The sequence below is a fragment of the Haliotis rufescens genome, unplaced genomic scaffold, assembly GCF_023055435.1.
Source record: "Haliotis rufescens isolate VD_foot unplaced genomic scaffold, xgHalRufe1.0.p SCAF_7, whole genome shotgun sequence".
Taxonomy (NCBI): Eukaryota; Metazoa; Mollusca; class Gastropoda; order Lepetellida; family Haliotidae; genus Haliotis; species Haliotis rufescens.
This window is the reverse complement of record NW_025964361.1, coordinates 43,320,069-43,338,797: the sequence shown is the minus strand read 5'-3', so window position 1 is coordinate 43,338,797 and position 18,729 is coordinate 43,320,069. Positions and strand designations below refer to the sequence as shown.

Here is an 18,729-nt window from a genome sequence, read left to right as displayed (position 1 = left end):
CTTCATTGTTTTCATGACTGTTTGTGTAATTGGTGTAATCCCCATGGGTATTCTGGGTTGAAATTGGTCTCATTCAAGATTTCCCACTTATATAGCGACGTGCATGCATGTGTGTATATGCTACTATGCCTGTCATAAGAGGCGACTAACGGGATCGGGTGGTCAGGCTCGCTGACCTGGTTGAAGCATGTCATCGATCCCAATTGTGTGGATCGATGCTCATGATTTCAATCACTGGATTGTCTGGTCCAGACTTGATTATTTACAGACTGGTGTCATATTGCTGGAATATTCCTGAGTGAGGCGTTTAACAACAAACCAACCAATTTGTACTCGTCTGGTCTAATGCTGGTTTTTATATAGTTCCAGCCTAAAGTTTAATAGTGTAACAAGATAAAGACTCCCAGCCAACCAGTCCTTGTTTTATCCCCTGATGCCAAAAGCAAGGCAGGGTACCATCTTTAAATGGCTTGTTGTATCAGTCTCAGCGAATTCTGTGATTCCGCGATTGCAGAAAATGTACTTTACCACAGAATTGCAGAAGAAATGTGGAATTTGCCTTTTCTTAATCAATGCACTAATATTTTCAAGCTTCTCTATCAAATTTTGCACTTGAATGGTGCCCGGACATTTAACAGGCGATTCAAACATACAAACTATGACTCATACAATAAAACAAAACTTGAAAAGATCATTATCACTTTTAAATGTTCTCGTGGTATTACGACTACACAAACATCTACCCATAAATAAACATCAGACACAATGCATATGTATTTGCATAAGTTTATGTCTTGAAATGTCTAAATGCAATAGATTAAAAAAATGTTAAAGAAGAAAATAAGTTTGGATTAATGTTTTCTTAAAAAATGTTACGCTATTTCAGCAGAATTTTGGTAATTTGACTGCAGAATTTGTCTGGGACTCTGGAATGATGCATCCAGGACTTGAGATGTTTGAAGTTTATAAAACTCTCTAGATACTACCTGGATTCAGAAGCACAGGCATGTTATTAATCCGTTTCCTCTAACTGGAAATGTGTCATTTTAAACAGTGAGTTGTTCACCACTTTGAACAGTATTTAATTATACCACAGGGTGTCTGCTTGTCAGTGTGTCTTGTCTCAAACATTTACCACTTTGTTGAAACTCACAAGCACATGTGTGATGCTGACGAACCAAGAAAAACTAGAAAGGTGTTTTTGTTACAGAAGTAGACCTGTCCCCACCATTTCCTGAATGCATGAAAACTTGACTGCCAGAAACATAATAAACTATTTCAGCTTTACTAAATCAGGTGACAGCTGACATCATCAAGACATTTGATCGTTAATGTTGTCGAATACAGTGCAAGTCTGGTACCTCTAGCTACATTAACAAGAAAATTACATGCACTTCCATTTCAGTTACTTAAATAACAGGTTGGAAAAATACATGTGTAAGACAACAATAAGAAAAAGTCCCAAGCCTCCATCTGCCTAATTAAGAAACTTCTAGTTAAGGACCTGGACCATCAATTTTTTTGTTGAAAACATGGGTGCTTGCCCTTACAACCATCTCGTACAAAGACATAGGGTTGGTTCAGTACACAAAGAGGCAGAACTACCTTATTGACCAGTCCAGTGACCTTAACCTTCAGAGATGGTCGCTCAAAATATGTGCAGAAATAGGCCCTTTCGTCAATATGGCAAACACATTTTATGAGTGAGTGAATGAGTTGGGTTTTATACCGCTTTTATCATGAAATGTCTGGTTAATGTTGGAGGAAAGCCTGAAGTGATGGAGGTTTGAGACGTTAACCACTTTGGTAAAACCCCTGAACACAGATATGGTGTGGATAACTTAGAAACACAACCATAGAAATCATAGGTTTCTGGTTTGCCTAAGGGACGCAACTCTGGTAAACCCTTGCCCACACATACTTCATGACTTACTTGTACTACCGACTAAAATAAAGGAATTTGATGAAATGATTGTGGTGGCGTCATGATAAATATCTGTAAAATTAATATCAGGTGTGTGGATCAATTTCTGGTGTGTCCATGTTGGGTGATGCATGCATGAAACCTTGATGACATACTGATGATTAACTTGCGTATGGTTGCCCTTGGTATTGGCCACCATTCCACCTGAAGAGCTACCAAGCTGGGCCACGTTGGCAGGTGGCATACAATCTCCGCCCGAGAACATCCAATATGTGCTCCTTTGGGAACAGACCCATAAAGATCAGGGGTAGAATAGGTCTTCAGCAACCCATGCTTGCTGTAAAAGGCGACTAAGCTTGTCGCAAGAGGTGACTAACGGGACTCGCTGACTTGGTTGATGCATATCATCAATCCCAATTGTGTGGATCGATGCTCATGATATTAATCACTGGATTGTCTGGTCTAGACTTGATTATTTACAGCTATAATATAGCTGGAATATTGCTGAGTGCAGTGTAAACAACAAACCAACCAACCATTGGGAACATGACAGTCCAGTGTCCATGTGCCTTCTTGTCGAGGTTAATCAGTGACGACCTGGGCATGATGTGGTCTGGCACTATCATCTTGCACGTCAACATTTTTTGCCAATAGTTCCAGGGAATAGAATAATGACAGAACACAAAATTTCATTAACATATCGCTGGCCAGTTGAATGTCGATGTACAATCTCCAAATCAGTTCGTCTGTCCTGTGTGATACCGCCCCAATGCCCATCAAAGAATTGCTGCCCTGGCATACTGCTCGCCACTTCATTCTCAACGTTTTCTGCCATCAGTGAATCAGGTAAAACCTTGATTCTTCTGTAAACATGGTGTAATGCCATTGGTGCACAGCTTTTCCCTGGTGTTGCCTTACCCATCCAAATGTTTGTCGCTTTGTAAGCTGTTAGGGTCGCACCCTTCACAATATGCCTTGCTTTCAAGCGGGCTGTGTTGAGCAGTTTTTTAACACTAGATGTTGAAATTTGCCTTCCTGTTATTGTTATTTTCAGTTGACAGGGGCAGATTTAAATCAGTTGTGTAGTGCAATTAATGTAATGAGTCAAGTTGTCTAGGTGTCGTTTTTTTAGGCTTACAACGCCAAGGTGTGATTGCAACCACACCTGTTGACAGTATTTGTCCGTCAAGAAATTACACTTTTTGGGCAACTTGGGATATTAAAGTCATCCGGTCGTACCCACACTTTGGCATTTTGTCTGTTCATTGAGATACCGTCTCAGAGTCATTTTTAAGTATGTGCTTAGCTCAGTTGCATTTGTGATTGCGAGTTCCCCAATAGGTGCACACACTTTGGCTCCTGTGTGCCATGCATCACATTTTTCTTGCACGATGTAAAATTTCATTGTGATAAGATGTTGCTTTCAGATGCAACGACACAGTATTGTAAATGTACACCCAAACAGTAGCTACATTCAAGTCATTAATTCCCTTTGTCAGAAGGTGAGGTGGTGAGGTGGTGAGGTGAAATGGGGTTAAATGTCGCTTTCAAGATTATTGCATGGATATAGCAATATGCTATCGTGCGTGTGTGGCTGCTTGGCTAAACTAATGCCAATTTTATTGTGCTTGCTCACCGAGATACCAAGCTGACTCCGAGCTGATCAGTCCTTGTATTAGGCCCTTGATGCCGAGCGCAAGGGCAACAAGTATATCTTAAGTCTCTTGGTATGGTGCGCTGGTGATCAAACCCGCGACCTTTCGCTCTCCAGGCGGACACTCTAAACCATGTAGACCAGATTTGCAGCACTGCCTCAAGGATGACATGTACAAAGTTTCATTGACGAGGAGCCTGTACTCACATTAGGCAATCAAAAGGCATTGTTTTCATTATTTTTTTCTAGATTGTAGTATTGTAGTCGGTGCACTTTTCTCAAAGATGTCCGTTATGCAGACTTAAAGTGCATGTAGTTTTATGAATATTGCGCCTTTGGTAAAAGGCAGCAATTTAATGGGCTGCCTCTGGTTTTGCAAGTACTTGCAAAGGCTTGTCTTCATCATCTTCGATAGTATTTTCAGTCCCCTTCTTTCTGGATACTGTATTCGCCATGTTAAGCACCCTGGTACCATAAGCGCCCCCTGACCAAGTTGAACACCAGTGTAAAAGTTAACTTTATGAGTGTCCCCTATTAAACCTAAAAGGTACATGACAGTCCATATTTTCTTGTGTATAATTCCCAATGCATTTGACAGAAAACAGCAGTGAAGAAGGGGTATACTGTTGCATAGAATCAATTATCGAAAAAGTTTCAGTTCCATCAACATTGGAACTAAGTTTGTTCACTACCACTCAATCTCTGAAAATTTGACCAATTTAACTCTTTGCGTATGGTTTTAATAAGCACCCAGGAATGGCAAATACGGCATATATCACAGAGTTCGCGTACGCTTGAACAATGGACAACAAACACAATACATACAGGTACTTTTTACCTTTATTTCCATAAAAATACAATCTCATATTTTACAATTGCTCAATAAATCTGTACAGATCTTTTCTTCAAAAATTATTTGAAGACCCCGTAGGACAAAGTTATCAACATTACAGAGCTTACCACACTCATGACTCCATGCATCTCAGCACACTGCACCAACAATCCATGTCCTTCTCGATCAGACTCAGAGTTAACTGCCCTTAGCTCATCCTGCTGACTTCAGGTGGGGCTGACATCAGACACTGTGTGACCATTACATAATTTGACCCACCATGTCATATCCGATTTTAAACTTTTTGCATCGCATTTCATCATTGCAAAGTCAGCACCAAATCTTTGGACTGAAGTCCAACATTACCAAACATTGCCAAACAAAATGTTTGTAGTGAAAGCTAGCTGCTTCCTGGACAGAATTTGTTTGCAAATTGAGTGTTTTTGTTTGATGTAACTCCTAACTCTAACTCCCAACCCCTCACAACTCCCATTCAAAGCACCCTGCTTTCAGAAGGATCACAACGCTCACGTCTGCTATTAGAGTCTACAGCGGCCATGACACTTCTCTCAGGTGATTTGAGCTTGGACCATACTCATGACAATGAAATGAAATCAACTGCTGTGTTCAGTAGTGTATACAATCAACATGTGCTAACATAATTCCTTACTTTCCAATTAAAATAACTGGGATTCTTTTCTGTGGCATTCATCAAAGCATATGACATAATGTCAAAGTCCAGGGATATATTTGTTCACAAAAACTTAGCTTGAGTACACAAATGACCACAAAGCTGACAAATTGTCAACTCATCGTGATGAAAATGAAATGATGTTCGCCTCATCATTCACTAGCACCATTCCAAAGCTGATATGTGATGGATTAAAACAGACGAAGAACAAGAACCAACTAATCAAACTCAATTCCATACTGATAAAATGCTCCTGAGCTCATCACTATGTTCAGAGACACTCATGTCATGGCCTATCACACATTCATAAGTTAGCACTAAAATGCAATTGGATTTCCAAGATAACTCCAGGCACCCAATATAAGTGACCTCTGCATAGGCCAGGACTAGCTCTGTAATACTTGATGATTGACCTTGACCCCGGGTCAAATGCTGTGTCAATAACAAAACATTCCATGACCTTCAACTTGACCTTCAAATAGAGCCTTCAATTTGACAAGAAAAGGGTTATCATGATGAAATAAGTGTCGAAACCGAAGCTACTTATAAAAGATTGATTCAGAAGTGAAAGGGTTAACTGTAAATCTTGGCACCATAGGTCTGTTCACCGATGCAACGTCATATTGATCAACACGCTAGCAAATGAAGAGATGTCTTATTGCTCCATTCCTGAGAAGTACTTGTGCAATTTCTTCACTCATGAATGACCTACTCTTAATGATGGATCCGCTCATGAAACTGAATGGCACGCAATGCCACCATGTCATGTATGATGAATGTACTTTTACAGTCTCGGCCAAGACTTAACAGAAAATAGGTTCTGATTGTCACCCAAAACAATGAAATCATTGATTATTGGAAAATGAAAGAATTCACGGAAATATTAAGTTGGGTACTGGTAATTTTGACATATGCATAGAAATACAGAGAAGTAAAGTATCACTACATATAGACGTCTTAAGAAGTCTACTGTTTGCCCTATTCAAATTAGAGATGCTGGTTCTGTTGAACACCAATGATCATGCTCCACAGAGACTGAGCAAAATGTAAAATATCCCAAATCGGGGCACTGTTGCGTCCCTGAACAGCCCTAACTCTGTATACGACAACTGCGATAATCAAGCATGATGGTTACATATCCTCTGACAGGACCTGCACACATTACTCACCGACCTGAGGGAAGGTCAGTAATGTATCAACAAGCCCCGCCCAACTACTACACATCCCCATTATAGTCTCCACAGTCACTTAGCTCCTGGGGATCTCCCCTCAATGCCCATGCTAACCAAGATTATGTACACAATATCAGGGCCCTTCAGAAGTACTCACCAGCCCCCACATTGCCTCAGACTACTTATCCTCCTTCAGGGCCCAGCAGCATAATTTAATAGCCCTAATTAGGAATATTATCACTCTGCCCATACCAAGCTTCTTCAGTACAGGGTGGATAGAAACTATTAAAACAAATCAAATACACACTGGAATTCAATTACAGAAAAAAAGCTATCTGGCTATGAAATAGTCAAAAAACTCAACAAATACAATCACTTTACGGAGAGAGAAAATACCATTTGAATTATTTGTTGAACTATCATCAAAATCAGCACTATAATCATTAAATGTGAAGAGTTCATGTCATGTTTTCATTGAATAATCTGCACAAACAACAATAGCAACTATGGAGAGATGGTTTTTATAGCATCAACTCTACTGTATTCCACTGGGAACTGCAACAACATCGTTTCTGTTAAAATCAATGACTGCCATTTTAAAATGTGACAACTAAAATTGTGAAATGAAATACTGATTGCTGCAATGTAAAATATGAGTTCATGATATTGATATAGTCTGTTTTAGCTATGACAGCATGATTTTTCCTTTAGAAATGAATGACACCAAGATAAGCCCTGTCAGTGAAATGCTGTCAGCCACATTCAACATTTCATTGGCAACTTGTTATGCTCTACCCATAGACGTGACGAAACATATCTTACAACACCAGCACGCACTATACTTCATCCTACATAATTATTAACACTCTAAACACCTTCACAGAAATAATTCATCTGGTTTGCCGTCATTTCTACAAAATTTCATTTTGTTTGGAACCATTTTTCTCTGTAATTTCACAAATTCATAAGAAGTTACTTTCAAATTGTATTAGATATAAAAAGAAACTAAACACGGACCAAAACCGACAGGCATCATATTACCAAACCATCTTTTCATTTTCAACCAACTGTCAGTGAAACCTTTTTCAAAAATACCAACAACAAAATCAAGATCTGAAATATTAGAATTTGACAAAATAATTCACAATTGAAATTGAAAAATCTGTTCCAAATATAAGAATCTGACTTCGAAGAATAATTCCAACTTCCACAATCCACTGGAAAACAGCGACGACACTAATCACAGGTTCTACGGAGAACGGGTATAATTTGCGTGAAAGTGGGCCTAAATGGAAGTCAGAGTATTACGTAGTTGTGACACAAGTGTACATGTATATAGAGTGTGTGTACATATTAGCTCACTAATCCACAAGGCCCACCTCAACCATTACAGCTTCACTGCCAATATTCCAATTTTCTATATCTTACCCTATTTTAAAAGTAGACACTACATAATTTATGTTGAGATATTATTGTTGTAATTAGATCCAACTGTTTTCTCTAAATTAGTAGAGAGTAGACGGCAGTAGACACTACATAATTTATGTTGAGATATTATTGTTGTAATTAGATTCAACTGTTTTCTCTAAATTAGTAGACAGTAGACGGCAGTAGACACTACATAATTTATGTTGAGATATTATTGTTGTAATTAGATTCAACTGTTTTCTCTAAATTAGTAGACAGTAGACGGCAGTAGACACTACATAATTTATGTTGAGATATTATTGTTGTAATTAGACTGTTTTCTCTAAATTAGGTGAATTTGGACACATTAGGGTTGTTATTTAATTATTCGGAACCCACTATCATAAAGCCTATTCAGATATAATTGTCGAAAAAAGTGCATTAACAATCTTCCAACACTCACAGCAATGACACAGCATTGTGATAATGGGATCCATAGTTTGTGATATTATTTTGAAACACTTTAAGGCCATGGCAGTGGGATAATTCAACAAGAAATATCACCTTCAGATCTAAATAGTGACAAAGCTAGCCAGTCCATCACATCTTTGTACCCTTAGCTTCCTGGAATGTTGAGCTGTCACCAGTATACGTCCTGATATTAGTATGGCAATAATCATACATCTCCCAACAATAGTCAAGTCTTCTAACACATATGCAACAGAAATAAGAAACTTTGCAGAACAAAAAACCAGACCTCTTACCGCCAAGAGACTGAGAAATGAGCTCTTTAAGTCCTTGACCACTAGCTGGACAGATGGCTCTGTCGAGTGCATGGACGGCAACTAGTGTGAAAATCAAACGCCAGTTAAACAAAGATTAAGACTGAGCAGCAGAAGTGTACAGAAAGACCTGAAGCCATTCTTGAAGGGAAGAATCCTTTAATAGCCCTCCATATCTTATGTAGTGTGTACTCGCTGATTATGCCATATATTAACCAATAAATATTCAACTGAAGTCATTTATATCGAAAGGATAGATCTTTCTTCAAATAATTTAAACATGGAATATGAGATCTAACAATCACAATACTTTCATTAGATAATGAGACAACAAGAAGAATCTTAAACAGGAATCAATGTTAAACAAAACTGATCACAGCTTGAGATTTTCCCTGACAAAACTTATGAAAATACTCATAATTGTTAGATCATGATTTTCTTTACAAAACCTCAAAAATACTATTTTTTCTAAAAATCTGCACTTTAACAGAAGCCGTTTTCATGACATTTTGCAGGCATTACAACACCCTGATAAAAAAAAAAATGAACGAAAATCTTTATGTAATATTACAGTTGTTGAAAACTACGTGAAAAACAGTAACAATTAATTTTACAATATCATGTCTGTAAGAGGTCAAAGTACAATGAAGCACAGAGTTTTAAATTCACTGTTCCAAAACAATGTCCCCTTAAGTATGCTTAGCCATTAGTCCTCAGCAAAACAGAAAATAACCTACAACTCACAATATGTCGACCCAACGTCACTGAACAAATACCATTGATGGCTATACACACCATACACAAATATTAAATTACCCATTTGCCAGCTCAAACTTTCCAAAGTTTATCATCAGTGTTGAAACAAGAATTTTGTAAACCGATAACTTTTTGAAGGTGCGAACAAAACATTATCTCGGCTCCTGACCACTGAACCATGAGTGCACTTGCCAGAGAAGACACACATCAGTGACTAGAACAAGCTGCACACGAACCCATTTCTATTGAGAATTGCAAAACAGATTGAACCGATGAAATAAACTCCACATAAGTTCCTTTACCATAACCTCAGCCATTATCAACAATGTAACATTCAATCATCAAACTGCGTTCTCCGAATCGCTATAGGAATATTTTCCGGCCTATGACCAAAAATATTTATCATGACTCCTGTGTTACACCCCCGTTTACCCTGATGGAATTTTTTCTAAAACCATTTTTTTAGCCATTGACCAATTTTTATTTCAATGAGAAACGATGTTGAGACTCTTCTTCAAAAATTTCAAAGTTTTAGTGACTACTTTTTATATAGTATACTCCCGTTTTTCATATAGTCTTAGACCTTGTCCATTCACTATTGTCATGGCCGAATTAGATGGACGCCCCATGAAGTATGGTAAACACATTTGACATGAAGTACTTTTTATATATACAACGATTATGTACATGAAATGTTCATCGATGTGATATATGAGTCTATTCACAAATTAATGTGGCAGTTTCATCCAACAAGAAGACTCTACATTTCATTTTATCCATCAGTTCTGGGGCAACATTCTTTTCACATCTGCAGCCACTAGCACAGGATAAATATACAGTCACATTTTAAATCATTTAAAAAATGATCATTGTATAAATACAGTATTGCCAGGCAGCCAATCTGATGTCCTACATTATACACAAGTATGATGTACAATGACAATTGATATATAAACAGAGATAAGCCCTTATCTTGAAGGAAAACATGCTTTCTGTATAAACCAGAAAGCAGAGAAAAATCACTTTCTTCTGAAATCAGAAAGCAATACAATAGACATATTCTTCAATACTTGGTGAGATCTCTCCACAAACAAATATGACTGAATTGATATAGTCTGACTAAAACGCAGCACTCTTCCTTTGTTCGAGTGTGCTGCCTCAGGAATGGCGGTTGGCTGCATTCAGGGGATTCCTCCTTGCTATGAGAACGGGGACGGCTGGTGCCCGGCATTCAGCAGCTCAGAGAAAGCACTCTCAAAACATCTTTTGATTTCAGCGTAGGACACGACAAGGATGCTCTGTTCGTCTCTCGACATCAGACAAATCTTCTCTGGGACACCTGCATCAACCTGGAAACCAGAGTGCATAGGAGAGGATGAAAACCAGTTGCATGTACTCCTCCAACCTAATGCCAGTTTCATAGTGCTAGTCCACTGAGAGACCATGCTGCATGGATACAGACTCCAGGCTGACCAGTCATTGTTTTATCATTTTAATCCAGACAAGTGATAGAAATAAAGGGGGTCTTGATTCCTTTTGGGTAATAACATTAAGTTTATGACCAAAAAAAAAGAAGCTTTCATTTGCTAATTCGATGACTGGAAGTCTGAAATTACTGGGTCTTGAAATACTGGGATAGCTTCATCCTAATTAAACCTGGACTTTTTCATCTCAGAATAAGTGAGTGAGAGATGGTATTGAGTCTGAGGATATGGCTTTCTGCATGGCCGTTATGTTAAACAAAGATGACTCTTCTTTCAACGTGAAGTAGTGAGTTAGGTATAACGCAGCTCTGTAAAGGTTGTTGGTTGGTTTGTTGTTTATCGCCAGACTCAGCAGTATTCCAGCTATATGACAGCGGTCTGTAAATAATCGAGTCTGGACCAGACAATCCAGTGATTAATATCATGAGCTTTGATCCACACAATTAGGATCGATGACATGCATCAACCAAGTCAGCGAGTCTGACCACCCGATCCCAATAGTAGCCTCTTACGACAAGCACTCTATAAAGGGAAGTAAGTCCATTCAACTATCAAAATAAATATCTTCTACACATTATCACAGTGCTCTCATATAGCAAGTTATCTTCACTTACCTTATTGACACACTGAATGACATGAGCAAGATCAATCCATGGTGCACCACTCTCATCCACTTGGTGGAACAGGTAATCACGAAACAGCTTCAAGATGTAGCGATCTCCAGTCTCTGACCAACTCGGGTCCATGTTGAACCTGGGTAATTCAGACAAATTGCTGTCAGAGAAAACTTACTGTAGACACAAATATTTTTCAGTTTCTGGCAATACTTTTAAAATATTAATTTTCTTACTTTTGTTTAAATTGTGAAAAACTTCTAAGGCAGATATAATTATTTTTAAGGTTTTATCACAGAAATGTAAATGCTTTTAACAACACTGAACAGACAGTACATGAAAAGGACTTACTCAGGTCTCTCGTTAATTGCACCAAGTTTCACCAGCAGACGGAATAGGCGGCCATTTTCAACTTCCTAGAAAAACAGTGAATTTTTAAGCATGGATTCTTTTTAAGCAGTAAAAACATGGGATAAAGCGCATATTATTTGTCAGGGAAAAACACTGGACAAAGGACACTTTTCACACATTTATTTACCTTGGCCAACTCATTCTCCAACACATCCGTTCGAAGTTGAGCAGCATCAAGCTGAGTGAAGAATCGGGCTCCAATCATTGGCATCACGTCATTGATACTTCTTGGTCTATTCTGATTGGTCAGAAGATACCTGGAGAAAACAATTGACATTGCAACTAATGAGAGTTCAATTAGGATTTTGCAGTGCAAATAAGTTCAATGCTGAATGGTCACACAAATTAGGACCATGTATTTAGCAGGTGATTATCATGAATTCTGGCATAATTATCACTAGTCAAGCATGGTATAAATGTAAGCTGTAAGTATTTCAACTAGTGACAGTAGTTTATTTCAGTCAACAAATTTATTTCAAATCATGTTTCTGTTAACGCATGTTTATATGCACAAATGACTGTACTATGCATCATGCCCATGGAAAGCATCCTCCCAAGGCAAGGGAGATAACCAACTATTGAAGTCCAGTTTCTACCCCAGCCCTAGTTGGATGGAATTTCAGAGTTACATAAAGTCAATTGACTAACGAGTCTAAGCATAGTCCAATCAAAATCACTAAACGAAATCAACATTCTGTTCATAAACAACATGGCGACTGCCGTACAGATTTCGGTTGACATGCAAAGCATGTGTACAGTCTACTAAGCAAGAACAGATATTTTCAATCAGCATGGTCAAGTGTTTGCTACAATCCACAAGCACTGGGTGTCTTCATCAGATGGTCTTGACTGGGCACCGCCATTTTGTTTGAAGAAAATACAAATGAAATCTGATTGGTCAATAGGAGGGACATGGAAGGGGCATCACTCATAATAGCTACTTACTCAAACCACAAAATTCCAGCCTAGTTCCACAAGGGTGGAGACTGGATTTTCGTTGTCAGTTAACTCCCTTGCCTCAGGTAGATGATGGAAAATGAATTCATATGCTTGTATCACAATACATTACAGCTATCTAACCCCACTACTGCAGATCTCTACTTACAAGATGAGATTTTTCAGGTCAGGTGAGTAGTTCCTGGCAACAAGATCCATGGCGGCTGGCAGGTGATCTCGCTGTACCCCCATGATGTTGTTACAGGCCAGTGCCAGACAGATGCGGCCGAGGGCAACAAGATCCTCTTGCTGCGAGGGTCATTGGGAATTACAAATACCATTGTTGAAATCACATAAATTTGCATATCTATTCTATATCTTTATCCCAATGAATTCCCTTTGACCAAAATACAGAATATTTATTACAGGAATTTTATTTTATTTCATTTATTATAGTTTTAAACATTTGTGAAGGACTACATGAAGCAACACACATATCTTCAACTGCCTCTTTTCCCTCAACTCCATCAACCCTCTCATGGCCCACAGGGTTCAGTGCTTCTTACCTGGTAGTGTGGTATCAATGCTAGTGGGTTGGCCTGGTTACTGTCAAAGGTCAGCACATCCATGATCCCCATGCAGTTCAGGCGCATCCTGGAAATACAAGGAGTGAGTGAGTGAGTGAGTGAGTGAGTGAGTGAGTGAGTGAGTGAGTGAGTGAGTGAGTGAGTGAGTGAGTGAGTGAGTGAGTGAGTGAGTGAGTGAGTTTATATTTAATGCCACACTCAGCAATGTGACAGCCTGAAAGCAATGATATCTGGAGCAGACAAAAAAGTGATTAATATTACGAGCAACAATCCATGTCATCAACCAAGTCACTGAGCCTACCAGCCATTCCACATGGTAACCTCTTACAACAAGCATACACAGCTGGGGACCTATTATAACCCAGAGTATGAGAGGGAAAATTGGCATACACTATTTTATCTTACCTCAACATCAGAATGTTGAGATCTGACTGGTCCACGTGATATTTATAGAATACTGAAGGAAATAAATATCTGAGCACCACATGAATTTCTGAGCGGGGGGCAAATAATATCTTGACTATAACTCCTATTCATAGCTACACAATACATTGACAAAGGAAGCTTAAGAATTTGTAAGAAGTACATTCATTCAAAATTCAGCTGATGCTGTGAAAGTTACTATTTTTCCATACTCCAGTGGTGTCAGAACATATATGATAAACGTAAAAATCACGTAAAATGCTGACAATTACCTGGACTTGCTGTAGACAAGGATCTTGGTAGGGTCGAGGGCTCTGCAGGCAAGGCCAGTGGCATGTATGGCACGGAGTGCTGAACTCAGTTGGACAACATAGGTCCAGATGAGCGACTCGGGTAGCAGACCAGCGTGTTGGCGAGGGCCGTTCATGCCCGAGTTGTTGGCATTTGCTCCTGGAATGAGGTAATGTAGCAACTTTCAGTTTCTCCCCCCAGTGAGTGAGTGAGTGAGTGAGTTGGGTTTAATGCCGCTTTTAACAGTATTCCAGTTATATCACGGCGTGTCAGCTTAATGTGGGAGGAAAGCTTGAAGTGATGCAGGTCTCAGACGTTTACCACTTTGGTGAAACCCACGAGTGCCTTAGACGACTGGGCCACCCGTGCCCCCTTCTCCCTCACAGTTTCAATTACAAACACCTCAATATGACAGGCAACATATATTCAATGAACTGACACAAGAAAAGCATTTATCAACGAGAAAATAATGTATCATTTGATAAGATACCAGTTTATCTTTAGTGAACTAGTTAGTAAGAAAACGTACAACTTAACGGATAACAACTTATGGTTTACTGCATAAGCGATGGTACGATGTAGATTCTTACACTGTTCTCAAAGTGGGATGTGAACAGTGTAAGATTCTACATCGAACATCACTAATGCAATAAAACAGAAGTTGTTATACATAAAGTGTTAATCACCAACTTATAGAATGCCAACCAAACAGTTTGTACACAAGTTAGGTTTAATGTCTTTGAGCAGTATTTTAGTTATATCACAGTGTCTCTTCAATGAGGGAGAAATCACAAAGTGATGCTGGTCTTTTCCCACTTCCATCAATCCCATGAGCACGGAAATCAATGCTACTGACAAAACAGACATAATAGTCAGGTAAATCATAGACTCCATTACCTGTGTCCCAAAGTTTATTTTGAAGAAAACCATAGCAAATCTGCAGAACTTTACTGATTATGTTCATTTGGAACTTTTCATGGTATAAATATACTACTGAACCAAAGGTAGGGATACTAGTCTTATTGGATGCTACACAAAACAGATTTGTTGCGAACATGTCACCAATATGGCAGTACTTACCTGTCCCTTTGCCAGCACTGTAGGGGCGGGCACCGGCTCCTGGTGGAGGCCCTTCCCCACCCTGGAAGGGACTGCTGTAGCCATTCATTGTGGGAGGTGTGTTGAAATGGCGTGACATCAGGTTCTCGGCTCCAGGGAAGTAGTCGTACACAAAGATAATAGCTGAAACATTACAACACAATATGCTATCAAACAACTGTCCCTGACAATGAATCAACCCAAGTTTGGTAATTGGAACTGAGAACGAAAAGCTACAACTTTCTTGTCTACCTGAGTGGAAGCCCTGCAGGCTTGTTTTACAGTAGGGGTAGCGGGTCCGTGAAACAAAAAATAAAAAATCTGTGGCCTTAGAGAAACATAGAAATATCACCTAACTTGGAAGCTTCAAGGTGTTTTCAATGTTTTCAAGCACAAATATAGTGCTCATAATATATTCAAGAGCTTAATAAAAATTAAATTGTGATGCCTCACACAGCTCAACCCCATGCTTGTAAAGTTTTAGTAACAACAACTGATACCCATAATAAAGTTTAACTAATAAAAGCACAAGAGAAGGTGTTCACAAGATTTAAAGATGGGTGGAGGTAACTGCACGTACAGCTATCACCGAAAGCTTTAGAGGTGAAGACCTCCTTCAATTGCACAATGTTGGGATGAAACATCTTCTTCCACATGTCAATCAGCGGCATACACTTTGCGTTAGCCAATCGGAAGCCTGAAAAACAATTGCACAATGGAGTCTAAAACATAGCAAAAAATTGGGAGCTTTCATTTCAAAATAAAGACTCATGCTACAAATCTTTGCTTTAAACATGTTCTGCCTAGAGTTGATAATTTGTAATGTTACCAAAGCAATTAATATGCTCTGTTAAGTAGTATGTATCTTAATATACACCCTAATATTAATACTTCAGTTCTGAAACCATATCATTTCATTTAACATGTCGAATAAAACAAAAATGATGTTATAACATCAACAGAGAAAGAAATCTCCCTAGAAAGTCTATCTGCCCGAATCATGATAACATAAAGTTCATCTCCCAAATGCTCAAAATTCTACTAGCCCTTAGGATACCTCTGGCATGAGAGAAACTGGCTCGGGGTTGCAGGCTAGTGCTAATTTCTATCCCTGATCAAAAACATCACAAAGACAGTGCAAGTGGGCATTGTTAATTCCAATGTCTGCTGGGTGCTCACCATGAACCCTTCTAAGACAGTATGTAAGTCCATCTTTGGTGTTGAGAGCCTTATAGCAGGTGGTGGGATATGTGAAGGTACTGGACTTGGGGAGCTGCGTGGTGGGCGGCGGCTCCAGGGGAAACAAGTTGTGGTAGTTGTCCACCTCCGTCGGTACATCTGAAAACAAAGTTCTTGTGTGACAGGGGTTCATGTACGATGACAACAATTGCTTGCTTGCTTTTTGTTTAAAGCTGCATTGAGCAATATTCCAGCTAAAATAGAAATTAAGTCTGGACCAGACAATCCAGTGATTGATATTGTGAACAATCCACTCAGTCTGGGTAGGAAGACATGCCATCAAACAAGTCTCTTAGCCTGAGCACCCAATCAGATTGGTTACTGGGGATTAGTTCCAACCAGGAATCTGCACAGGACTAAGTGCCTGTCACAGGCAAATTGGGAAGAAAGCATTTTGTCCAAAATTGATACCGCATTCGACGTAATAAGCGTCCCGCTTTAATAAGCACCCATGGCGATATTTGCTGATATATTGGCTAGTGAACAATACCAATAAGCACCCCTTCAGATTGATCATTGTACACAAGACTTATTTATTATTCGTGTATAATACGCACTCGTGTGTTATACGCACCCTTAATTATGGGCACTTAAATTCTGGAAAAATATGCACATCTACTGAACAGTATTTCAGTTATACCATGACATGTCAGTTTAAAGTGGTAGGAAAAGCCTCTTAACTTTTGACTTTGGTCGAACCATGAGAAACCATGGATCTCAGGGGTGAATATGTACATGGTGTAATGCCAGGGGTGCTTATTACAACGAACATCACATATAGTTACCTGGATTCTGAGTAGGGTCAATTTGTGCCAGTGTTAAGGCATGTCTGTTAAGAAGTTCCTGCAAATGAAAAAAAGAGGATACAGGTTCAAAATTTGAAAAATGTATCAATAAATGGATTATTGATTTGTAATCCAAGCACACACAAGTGGACACAAGTTTGTTTACAAGTACGTCATTCTGCTTACCATCTTGATTTCATCAGGCATGAAGAACTGTGGCATGTTGACCTTGACCTTCATGTGAGCAATGTGGGGAGGCAGCCCTGGGTACATGGTGAAATTTGGCAATTGCTGAAGTGAGAAAGAGTATCATGTTAAATGAATACAGGAACAAATTGAAAAGGAAACATAAAAGATAAATAAAATAGTCCCTGACAGACTTTTATATTCAACATGATAGCATAATAAAGGTGCAACTTACCACTCCTTCATACTGAGGAGCAAAATCATCAGGATGGTAGAAGTATGTTGTCCCTCCAAAGTTTTCCTGAAACATAAAATCAGCTGATTAAAGAACACATCTCAAGAAATCATTGATAATGAATGGATTTTTTAATTCTAACGTTGAAGAGATTACTATAAAAATACATCTATATAGTTTGGTACAGTAGGCATAGAGAGAGTTACTAAACTGTAGAAACTGTGTTTGGTACTTCAAACAATATTAGTCATGGACCTACAAGGCGAGTGAGTGAGTGGGCCAGTTTTGATTTGACACCGCTTTTAGCAATATTCCAGCAATATCACGGCGGGGGACACCAGAAATGGGCTTCACACAATGTACCCATGTCGGGAATTGAACCCGGGTCTTCGGTATGACGAGCGAACGCTTTAACCACTAGGCTACCAGACCGCCCCCCTACAAGGCGATCATGGATTCAAAGAGTAGAAGTTGGTCACATTGGTAGCCAAAATAAATGTCTGTATAAGTCTGTAAATACTCAGGCCAGCCCAGGGGCTGACTTAATGATAACACACAAACACTGTAAGCACCAAATCCTATCCTAAGAATATGATGGTTACATTTTGTTCACATTGTATTGTAATGGGACATTCCACAAATCTTACCGCTACCATCACGGTAAGTCTGTGTTAACACATGGGCATTGCGATCATCCTGGCGCTAACATCACTTTGTGGAATCCCTACAGTAGTAACATACCACAAATATATCAATGGTTACATTTGGTGGACACAGTGATCCTAAAACCAAGTGCTGTATTTGCACCTATTTTCAAGGGGCAATAAGGAGTTTCTCACTTGGATTGTGCCCCCTCCCCCTCCAGGTCCTCCAGGTCCAGGTCCTCCAGGTCCTCCAGGTCCACCAGGTCCACCAGGTCCACCGGCGCCCCCTGGTCCTCCCCCCGGTGCCTGTGGGTGCTGCTGAGGTTTCTGGGGCACTGTGGTCTGTCGCAGCGGCGCCACAGGCGATGCAGTTCTTCTCAGCGTCAGTGGGGAACCACTTGGAGATATACCAGGGCTGTGATTTGGACTGGCAGATGAGTAAACTGGAAACAAATAAGCTATCCTTGTTATATATATATATGTAAATAGGTATATAACGATGCATGACAAACATTTTAAAGTAATTTCTTGAAATTTAAGTACAAAACTGTATGTGCATGCCGAGTGAACAAAGATAT

General features: G+C 39.3%; 1 protein-coding gene across 3 annotated transcripts in view; it reads right to left on the bottom strand.

Annotated features, from left to right (window-relative positions):
* Positions 1 to 4,400: 4,400 nt before the first annotated feature.
* The window catches only part of LOC124132680 (PAN2-PAN3 deadenylation complex subunit pan3-like), a 35,363-nt gene continuing 21,034 nt past the window's right edge, over positions 4,401 to 18,729 (bottom strand). For 2 of the 3 annotated variants that reach the window (XM_046496732.2, XM_046496735.2), the window contains 14 exons: positions 18,347 to 18,609; positions 17,508 to 17,573; positions 17,273 to 17,377; positions 17,087 to 17,144; positions 16,242 to 16,400; positions 15,643 to 15,759; positions 15,045 to 15,206; positions 13,946 to 14,123; positions 13,230 to 13,317; positions 12,833 to 12,972; positions 11,855 to 11,984; positions 11,668 to 11,732; positions 11,317 to 11,455; positions 4,401 to 10,567 (listed from right to left, as the gene is read on the bottom strand). In XM_046496732.2, the coding sequence (XP_046352688.1) occupies positions 10,418 to 10,567; positions 11,317 to 11,455; positions 11,668 to 11,732; positions 11,855 to 11,984; positions 12,833 to 12,972; positions 13,230 to 13,317; positions 13,946 to 14,123; positions 15,045 to 15,206; positions 15,643 to 15,759; positions 16,242 to 16,400; positions 17,087 to 17,144; positions 17,273 to 17,377; positions 17,508 to 17,573; positions 18,347 to 18,609 (1,820 nt within the window). In that variant the 3' untranslated portion in view covers positions 4,401 to 10,417. The remainder of the gene's footprint in view (positions 10,568 to 11,316; positions 11,456 to 11,667; positions 11,733 to 11,854; positions 11,985 to 12,832; positions 12,973 to 13,229; positions 13,318 to 13,945; positions 14,124 to 15,044; positions 15,207 to 15,642; positions 15,760 to 16,241; positions 16,401 to 17,086; positions 17,145 to 17,272; positions 17,378 to 17,507; positions 17,574 to 18,346; positions 18,610 to 18,729) is intronic. The other variant, XM_046496734.2, reaches the window with a different exon arrangement.